Source organism: Sitodiplosis mosellana, unplaced genomic scaffold (assembly GCF_009176505.1).
Source record: "Sitodiplosis mosellana isolate CC-2019 unplaced genomic scaffold, AAFC_SMos_1.0 Smas_scaffold_6226, whole genome shotgun sequence".
Classification (NCBI taxonomy): Eukaryota; Metazoa; Arthropoda; class Insecta; order Diptera; family Cecidomyiidae; genus Sitodiplosis; species Sitodiplosis mosellana.
The window spans coordinates 23,675,061-23,686,056 of record NW_022601467.1 but is presented as its reverse complement, the minus strand read 5'-3'; the positions used below and the strand labels follow the sequence as shown (position 1 = coordinate 23,686,056).

Here is a 10,996-nt window from a genome sequence, read left to right as displayed (position 1 = left end):
TTCAATTCAATGTATTATTGTAGTTTCAATCGTTTTCTATCCTTTTCAATAGATAAGAGCGAAGAAATTTCGATTAAAATGCAAAAAAAGTCAATTTTTTCATATAAAATGAGCAAAAATCCAATATTTTCCAAAAAAAATGAGATTTTTTTTCCCGATATAGGTTCATTTCAAAGTAGAATTATAATTTCAATCGTTTTCTATCCTTTTCAATAGATAAGAGCGAAGAAATTTCGATTAAAATGCAAAAAAAGTCAATTTTTCCATAAAAATGAGCAAAAATCCAAAATTTTCCAAAAAAAATCGATTTTTCTTTCCCCAATTCAATGTATTATTGTAGTTTCAATCGTTTTCAATCATTTTCAATAAACACCAGCCAAGAAATGAGCAAAAAATGATGTTTTGAGTATAAACAAAAATCGCTGATTTTTCAGGTTTCCAAAAGAACTACAGAAATCGATAAAAAAAAATCTAGACGTGGTTTCGAAGAAACTAATGATGCAAAAGTGCTTGGTTTTTGGTCCTCTAAAACAAGCAATTGGAGTTTCTCATGTGCAGAAAAAAAAGTTGAAATTTGTTACACGGTGTATACAGTGCGCCCCCGGAAATCTTAAGTAGCAGAAATCTTAATCTCTCGGAAAACTTAAGTGAATTTCGGCTCCCATTGACTACTCGGAAATCTTAAGTTTTTCTTAAGATTTCTGAGAGAATACTGTATTTCAAGTAAAATCATTTATTTTTTTCCAATTATTTATTTTTTCGAACAATAACATAACTATATCGAAATGTACAGACAACATAAAATTGTTTTCACAAATATATACAATGTTGGAATTAATCAGCCAACCGATTTACAGCTATTTCTTTGCCTGAACAAACGATGCGATAACGCTTCAGACGGTTTACAGCATGAATAAATCACAGTAGCCTTTGTTTTAACGTGTATGCACACGTAAATGACTCCGTTTGCTGTTTTGGTTGACTTTACAGCTGTATTCTCAGTTTGTTATTTTTGCGAATTTTTAATCCAAACAAATAATGTGACGACGCTGAATCTAACCGTTTACAAATTCGGAGAATAGTTTTTTTCATTGCATAAGCAATAATGTTAAACTGGAATACAGTTTAATTGATAATAAATGTGGGTAAGTGATGTGTATTTTCGATGTTTCCTTTGATTTTAGTGCATTAATATCGAAAAAAAAATTCTCTCTGAAATCTTAAGATTTCAGAAAACTTAAGTAACCGAAAAACAAACTACTTAAGATTTCCGGGGGCGCACTGTATATTCGTTGGAAAGAGGAAGGAAAAAACTTTAATTTGATAAATAAAATAATAAATATTTTTCATGTTTGAAAAATAATTTTTTAAAGGCTTTAGATAGAAAAGAATGAAGCGATAGCTGCGTTCGCTAAATCGTTCGTTGACAACTATGCTCACTTGCCGATTGAATTAATCTCTTCTACGATCGAACTCTTTTGTCTTATTTTCCCTTATATTCTTAATGTGATTTTTTGCTTTATAATGAACAGTGTCAATTACACTTTGCTGTTAGTGTGTGACACATTTCGTTTTAATGCACAAACCCATCAACAGATCATTCAATATATTCGCAATACAGATAGCAAATCGAGTAAGTAATTCCATTTTGCCATTAAAAGCAGGATTTATATGAAATCGTTTGGAAAAATAATCTTATATATTTTCGGTTCAGTTTGATTGTAATGTCAGCAAGCGCAACCGAATATTTGAAATCATGGGAAAATCTCCCAAAATCCAAAGTTCGTTTGTCTCTTTTGGTATCAAGTGACGGCACAGAAGAGAGCTCTTTCTGTGCCGTCACTTGATACCAAAAGAGACTGAATTAGGCTAGCCTAATTTTCAATGGTTAACAGATTTTTCAATTGAACATGGGCGATTTAAGGATGTGAAAACCCATATGTCTCGCAACACCACGATTCAGAGAATGAAACACCTACCGAATGTTGTTATTTAACTTAATTTTCTTTCATGTCTTTTTTATTTATTTTATGGCAATTCGATTTTGTCCACCTATTTCATATAATACCATATTCGATATATTTTCTGATCCTTATGTATTCCTCTTTTTTCAATATTTAATGAAATCCAGATTTTTCTGGATTTTCTGCTCTCAAACTTCAGACATTTGTCTGAATTCCGTACAAAAATTCCGGATATTTCGTAAAAACTCGATGGGAGGTCTAACTATACGTAAGATGAACTTTTCTACACGATTCACTTCAGTTCTACACTTTCAAACATAGCAAATTTTTCCAATACTGACATTTCTATACATTCCAACGTAGCACATTTTTTACCGTATTAAGTTAAATAAAGTTAAATGATATAAGTTATTTCAAAATTTTGTCCCTTCGTCCTAATTTGAAATGTGAAAATGACATCTGGTCGTTTGTCCCAAATCAATACTCAATGAAGCAGCGGACTTGTCGGCACACTCGTGGATTTAGCATTTCACTTGTTTTGGTGATTCGTGAGTTGCCGAAGCATCATATATGCAGTGCACTCGATATTTAACGTGAAAACCTATATTCGGTACATCAAAGTCGGCCGAGGTATGATTTCGTTTGCGCGTAGCGCGTATGCAATTCACTTGCGATACATAATATATAGGGATTCACGTTATATCGCAAGCGCTTACGCGCTACGCGCAAACTAAATCATACCTCGGCCAACTTTGATGTACCGAATATAGGTTTTCACGTTAAATATCGAGTGCACTGCATATATGATGCTTCGGTAACTCACGAATCACAAAAGCAAGTGAAATGCCAAATCCACGAGTGTGCCGACAAGTCCGCTGCTTCATTGAGTAAGAGGACGGACCAGTGTCGAGCAGACGTATGCAAGGTCAAAAATTCTATCTATAAAATATCTATTTTTTGGCAGATGGGGGTCTAAAAATTTTGTCAATGTTAGAAAAAAAGTGAAGACCTAAATAAAGGTCCTCTTTTTTGAAAATCGAATCTATCTAGTGTAAAACAGTCAAAATTCCACAATGGGGGTCTGAAAATTTATAAATCGTTGTCGAAAACAACTGAAGACCTAAAAAGAAGTTCCCCAATTTTCAAAATAGAATCTATCTAGTGTAAAAAAAATTCAAAATCGCTCGATGGGGTCTTGATTTTCAAATCCTAGATGGGGGTAAAACCGGCAACCACTCCCCCTTGCACATGTCTGGTGTCGAGTTAACTATAGAGACGGTTGAGACAGTTGCCTCAGGGCACCACGTATTTGGGGGCACCACAAAGAGAGGAAATTTAAAAAATGTTGGGAAAAGTCCACAAATATGAATTTTTGATGCCCCAAGGAGCTGTGCCCAAAAATTGTGATGCTCTGAAAAGTTTTTTATGGTGCCCCAAAAAGTGCGGTTTTTCAAAAAAATCTTGCTCGCTACCGCTCGCGTATAAAATATATACCACAAAATGTTACTTATAGCAACAAAAATTATTATTTGAATGCAACGTTTGAAACAAAGAGTAAAATTGCAACTAGTTTTTCGAAAAAAATTTCAAAGAGTACCAAAACAAAATTTGCTCCAGGGCACCACGAAACATTAACTCGGCACTGGGACGGACGAACGGACGAACTAATTTTGTTTCTTTGGCACCTTTATTCATATGTTGACGACAACTTCAATAATGTTTAAGTTCAACATTTGTCTATGTAGAGCCGTGCTGTCCAAACTTTTTTTCAGCGTGGCCACAGGATTAAATTTACTTTTTTTAAACAAAAAACACAGTAAATACATATGATAATGTTTGTCAGACCCGTAGCCAGACGTACCCAGTCGTTCGGCAATTCGTTTGGAAGTGTATCCTTCGGCTGTTTTCTTGTGTTGACTAATACTATTGAAGAACGTAATGCAACTCATTCTAATTTCAATTCCATTGCAGCCACCCCAAAAATCATTGTCATCTCAAAAATCAAAATGCGGAATAAAATCATCGTAATGAATTCATTTAGAGAGCCGAAAGTGAAATGCTTGAATATGAATAATCGTGAAGCAAATATAATTCATGGAATTGAAATTAGAATGAGTTGCATTACGTTCTTCAATAGTATTAGTCAACACAAGAAAACAGCCGAACGATACACTTCCAAACGAATTGCCGAACGACTTCTGAATTTTATTTTATTCCATCTTCTATAATGACTTGATATTGAGACCTATAAAATCATTCTCGATAGGCTTTTGTTTATAACGAATATTTATCGTCTGCGACATTTATTGTTTACATATATTGCACGTCATTCAAAAGCCAAAATTCATTCACATGCTCTTATTCTTGAAAAGAGTGTTAGATTTATTGGAACCAGCGAATAAATTGCATCAGTCGCGAGAAATGAGCTACGTCAGAGCAATCCCACTGATTGATTTGGTCATCGAGGACATAAAAAAGTTACAAAATAAAAAAGTTTCAACGAATTTGAAATTAAAGCAACAGAATTTATGGTTGAAAATGATTTGCCGCCAGTCCAAGAAAGCCGAAATCGACGACAGTTGAAATTTTTTTTACAATAAATCAAGGTAAAATTAAGTTTCGGGATATTAAATATCAAAAATTTCTTTTGAAAAATTGAAAATTACGCGCCACCCCAAAAATTGGTCATGCCACCCCATACAATCAACCCTGGCTACGGGCCTGATGTTTGTTTATTTTCAATCATTAATGCGATGGATGACATTCTTTATTTCCTGTGAGTTTATTTAAGTCGGGCGTCGATTGGCCTAGTTAGCAACGAAGTTCCCAATTTTGTTTGGATTTTTCTTCTTCTGTTTCAGGCGCTTTTGGGTGTTTCTTTCTGGACGCTTCATTTTGTGGCTTATGAAATACAGACTTAATTAAATTAATCGCCGGCAAATTTTAACATAAACAATTGAAAACGCACGCCGCATCATTGTTATACAAACAAAATTCGACATGATTCATCGAGAGCTGCTAAGGCAATCAAAACAAACATGCATATATGCATATGGGCGAATTTTCGCCAGTTTTTACTGGAACGTCAACCAGAAGAAAAAAATTGTTTTTCTTCATAAATTCTTAGTTAACTTTCAAACCGTGAAATGGGCAATGTATGCCCAAAACTAACTTTGAATGCTTATATCTTAATTATTTCTTATCATAAATTAATAAAATAACTATGGTTGAACATTTGGCTACAAAAATTGCGTTAACATACCCACATACGCGCACTAGCTTACCACATATGCGCGTTAACATGTGTGATGCGCTATACGTGAAATGGGTGCCTCTATGCCCATATACATTTTTCGACAAATTGCGTATAAAAATTAATGTGGGAACTATGAAATATACATCATTGGAAAGATCTTGAACAGTACATGTAGTATGAGTTACAAAAAATCAAAATCGATTATCATTTTATAAAAATATGGCCATTTTATCAATTTTGGCCAAACAAATTCCAACGGCCAAATTTTAATATTTCGAAGTTTTATACCAAAAATGACATCTACTTTTCAAGACCTTTCTAGTGCTATGCAAAACTTTTTGATCCAACCTGCCGTTCAAAATCTAAATTTTTGACGTCAAAATCGTCCATAGTGGAATTTGTATGTACATGTTTTTGCCTTCATTTTCGTGAAGAGATCAACATAGCAATCTCCACTTTATTGAAAAAATTCCAAAAAACTTGCTGTTGTCTTTCATATTGCGATTTTTTATGACTTTAATCACATTTCAAAGTAATTTTCATACTTTTTCGATCAATAAATACTGAAATATTTAGATTAAAAAATAAAAATTTAAGAACAAACTTGAAATTTGAAATACATCATGGGCACTCAGGTACCGGTTTCACGAACAACGTTAGAAAATACATTTCACGGTTTGAAGGTTAAGGATAATGTTTAACATTCTCATATGAAAGTAGGCACCAAGACGCAACTTTTTTGTCGATAAACTTTATCTCTAAGTATCGTAGGTCAAGAGCTATAGCCGATTCATAGGGACTGGAACGTCATGCTTTTTTGGAAGTGATTTTTGAGGTTGTTTCGGATTTCGATGATATCCAACCCATATGGCGTAGAGAATTTGTATGTGAATTACTATATTGAAGTTCAAGGTCCGATGAATCGATTGGAAAACTCGCATTTACACAAAAATGTATTCTGGACTGTCTCTGGCCGCAGGTAAGTGACTGGCTACGTCACGAAAAAAAGACTGGAACGTTACATTTTTCCATAAAATCGTGACGTTTCAGTCCCTTTTAAACGGCTATAACTTTTGGCCTACGACACTTAGGTATAAACTTTATTCACAAAAAAGTTGGTGCCTTTTTTCATATGAGAATGATAAACATCAACTTTAACTAAGAATTTATGAAAAAAAAAATCGAAAAACCAATTTTTGCGTGACGTTCCAGTCAGTATTATCGCCCATATATGAAAAATATCGCTACGAATAGGTCTCCCAGATCAATTTCAGCTCAAGTAGGGAATTTCGTAACTCCAAAGCGGGAAAAATGAACCGAAATCGGGAATTTTCCAAATTCAATGAATTTACATAAATTTGGCCGCTAAAGCGAAAAATTCCCGAACAAATTGGGAGAAAATGATATCTGTAACCCAAAAACATTTATTTTACGTCACAAGAAAAAAATAACATTATGTAATTTTCAACTTGAAAATTGACAAAAAAGACATACTCTGAAAATTAACTCGTTCTCCCAGAGTACGGAACACTTTGTATCTTTGTAGTATCTAGGTCATGTTATATGTCGTTCAAAAATTCTCGTGGAATATATGTGGATTTTGATATAAAACAAGGCTTCGTGATAGCATACCTTAGCAGGCAGTATATTTAAGGCTCAGTATAATATACCAGCATATCGAATACACACAGCTACCGCACGCACTTCTCTCGCGCGCGAACGGTTGCGTACACAGCCATCGCAACCAACTCAAAAACAAAACTTGCTATCAACGCAACCGTTTGCGTGCGAGAGAAGTATGTGCTACAGCTGTGTGTGTGTGCGATATGCTGCTATATTATACCAAACCTTAAATATACTGCGTGCTAAGGTATGCTATCACGAAGCCTTGATATAAAACGTCCAAATTGGTGGTCATTTGGTCGAGATATGCCCATATAAAAATTATGGTCATTTCATTTTATCATTTTCCAACGACCATACAGTGTACACTGCACACTTAGTATTAAATGCAAATTCTTGAATTAAATAATAGGTTTCATTCATATTATTATGAATAAATTTTTCAAAAAAAGTCAAATCGGGAGAATTTCGGCCCAAATTGGGAATTTGGTCCAATGATTTGGACGGCGGGAATGGCGACGAAAATCGGGAAATTCCCGCTTAAAAAACAGGAATGGGAGGTCTACCTATCAAATATTTTCGTTTGAAAAATAACGTAGCGACCGAAATTCATTGAACTACAGTGAACATTCGGAAAACTTAATCGTGCAGAAAACTTAAGCGGTTTTTGAAAAACGAAATCCTCAATTTCATACGAAATGACGGTCAGAAATCTTGATTGTCCAGAAAACTTAAGCTATTTTTCAAAAACAAACTACTTAAAATTTCCGAATGCAAATCAAGAAATTTCAAGCGGAATATATTTGGTTTAATATTTCAAATCATTTACTGAAAAAAGACTAGAAACTAATTATAACAAAAAATCACCAAAATCATCTATTGACCACTTGAAATTTTTCGGTTGTCAACAAGTGGCCAAGTGGCCAATAGTTTGGACTGATGTAGAGGGTGTTTATTTCCAATGTATTTAGCTGAGCAAAAGCAAGAGATTTTCATTTTATGCTGTTGATATTTTATCTATAGAATTCTAAGTTTGCCTCTACAAATAAACACCAATCATACCTAATATTCCAAATTTACACAATATTCTACTAAACGATTAGAATGAAGAGGAACGCGATGAAAACGAAGATAAAGAGAAAGAATCGATTAAGCTAACGACGGGTATCATCAACTCGAAGTTTGGATTGAATGAAATGTATGATGAAAAGAAAACAGAAATGATTGATCAAAATAACCGACCAACTGATTTACCAAGCTTATCATCCAATCATATTATGACAAGTCCAACAAATTCCAATTCTAATGCTGTCTGGAACACTGACTCATGGGCGGATGGAGAATTCGAACCTCTGGATGAAGTCAATTCAGGTAAATGTATTTGTATGTTCTGAAAATTTAAACAATTTCCCCGATAAACTGAAGGAATAAATCACAGTTTTGCGTCATTAAATCTATATAATATTTAGTAAGAATGTAAAAAAACAATTTGTCAGTTAAAAATTTGGCTTTGCTCGTTGCGTACCGACGTGATGCACCATGCACGGCTGGTTGAATTTCCGAATTCGACACTTTGCACTTCATTTGAATATTTGCACAATTGTGGCACTTTAGTTCTGATTTGTTTGTCCATCAGATTGTCCTTGATCTTTAGGTAGTTTGTGTGGTGCAAGGTACAAATGCTCTCACCTGCTGCGATGTCGTTGCGTGCAGTAGGATACTTTGTATTTCTATCCACCATTATGTATCATGAATACAATAAATTTGAAATCTCAAGAAAAAGATTAACTTTCTGCAATTTCAATCGATATTATGAATTACCCTTTGTGAAGGGTTAGCATCTTAAGAAATTTCATTATAATCAACGCAAAATAGTTTTGATAAATATTTAACTACTGTAGCGCCCGCATTTACGCAAGGAAAATGATTTTTTGTCGATTTTTCGCGATTTTTCATGTTTTTCCAACTTCTAACGGTCATATATCGAAAAAACGAATTTTGATGTGTCAAATTTTAGCTCTAATTTGTGGCTAAAATCAAGGGATATTAAAAAAATCCTTGGAGTCGTTTTCGAGAAAATGGCCGATTTGTGCAAGGCCAGGTGACCATTTTTTTTTGGTTTTCCACCCATTGGGCCACGCCAACTCAATTTTTCAACTTAAAATAGATGTCATTCGATAGCTAGCCTCGAAACCTTTCCAACGATATCCAAAAGTCTAAAATCGGTCGACTGGATTGAACACAATGGCCATTGCAAAGAATACCATTTCTTGGACTTTTAAAGGCCGACCAAGGTCAAGATGGCGACTGAATCAAAAACTGACAGAACAAAAAAGTCTTAGTTCAATCCCTGGAAGTTTGAGAAATATCGGACAAAAAGTACGGACAGCGGACACACAGATAAAACTATTAGGTATTATCTATAAGGGAGATGTCCCACATACGGGTCAGACTTTGGCATATTTTTATAACTTTTGCATGAGTATATATTTTTGCGGTCTATTTATACCGTTCGAAAGATAATGACTAAAGCTAACTTTTTCCCTAAGAGAGTTTACAAATTTGACCAAAAAATAACAAATTATGATCGTTTCCATGAGGACCTTATTTTTTGGCATTTTGAAAAATGTCACCACATACGGGTCACCTGAAAATATCCAAATAAATCGCTAAAATATGAAACAAAACCACCAAAAATGTAGAAAGTATCAACGTTTATTTGTTTTGAAAGCCTTCAGCGGCAAGAACGAATACAGATAATGTCAAATTTTCATAATTTTACTCATCATCGTTGTCTTCCAATTCCGAGTCACAATTATCTTGCGAGGTTTTTCGGAGAAGTCAACAAAGCACTTTGCATCGGCTTTCGACCACGGTTTGATGGTGGTTCCGGTGTTCCAGCTTACATTGGACCAATCGAATCCAAAATTGATGCGGTTGAGGATGATAGAGAAGAAATAGATGGCGATGCCGATATTGATGTCGAAGCTTCTTCTGCTTCTTCGACGGCAGATGCCACTTCCTCTTCTCGACCTACATCAGGTGCACCAATAAGTAGTCGCCGTTGATCTTCTTCACCGATACCATCTTCGTTTGCAGCGAACATGCCTTAATTGCCTTCAGCAATGATTGAGCATCAACTTTCTCGTCGGATTTGCTTGATTTTGCTTTTTTTGATGTTTTTTTCGACTTTTTGGTAGGAGCCATAGCTAAAACACCAAAAATATCAATAAAAACACTATTAAAATGATATAGAAACACTTTCGTTAGGTTATAGTGACATAAACATGCATGACGTTTGAAAAAATGAGGTGACCCGTATGTGGTGGCACTGTGTGACCCGTATGTAGGATAGACGCCATTTTGAACATGACACCAAAAAAAAATTTTCAGACCACAAATCACTCGAAACACTTATTTCATAATAAAATACAAGAAAAATACTGAATTTATGTGTATCACACTTACCTTTTCCGGTTGATAAACTATGCGTAATAACACTTCGCAAAAAATTGGAAAAGTACTTTTTCAGCAATTTTAAAGTGACAAAATAAAACTAGCACACGAGGTACGTCTATTCACTTCGGAATACTACCAAAAACTTGCCTCGGTTGAGAAAACAATTTGACAGTAGTCGAGTCGGCCACATTTGCTTTCTGTGATGAGGTAGTATGGGTGACCCGTATGTGGTGCTGACCCGTATGTGGGACATCTCCCTTATATATAAAAAAGAGTTGTATGTATGTATGTATGTATGTCACCAAACCGTTCATCCGATTTGGGATCCAAAGATACCGTTGGAAAGCTCTTGGTATGGAGAAGGTTCCTAGAAACATCTTGGTCCATCACGGTCCATCATGGTCGAGTTAACACGACTTAACACCATTTTCACATATGAATAGTCAATAGTAATATGTTTGAAATGAAAAAGAAAATGAAAATAGGCCATCATGGTCGGCCATCGTGTTACAACACCATTAAACACTTATTAGTATGAGAAAACCATGTTTAAAAAAGTAAAAATATTCCTTTATCTCATATACGGAGTGCACGTTCTGTTCACGTTACGTTAAGGCGTACACATACAACTGCGTTAACGTAAAAGGAGTACAGCGATATATTGTATCACAGCACACGATATATTGCTGTACTC

At 34.7% G+C, this 10,996-nt stretch overlaps 1 protein-coding gene across 2 annotated transcripts in view; it reads left to right on the top strand.

Annotated features, from left to right (window-relative positions):
- The window catches only part of LOC129578957 (N-terminal kinase-like protein), a 25,505-nt gene extending 14,958 nt beyond the window's left edge, over positions 1–10,547 (top strand). For both annotated transcript variants that reach the window (XM_055468363.1, XM_055468364.1), the window contains exon 11: positions 7,947–10,547. In XM_055468363.1, the coding sequence (XP_055324338.1) occupies positions 7,947–8,237 (291 nt within the window). In that variant the 3' untranslated portion in view covers positions 8,238–10,547. The remainder of the gene's footprint in view (positions 1–7,946) is intronic.
- Positions 10,548–10,996: the final 449 nt, after the last annotated feature.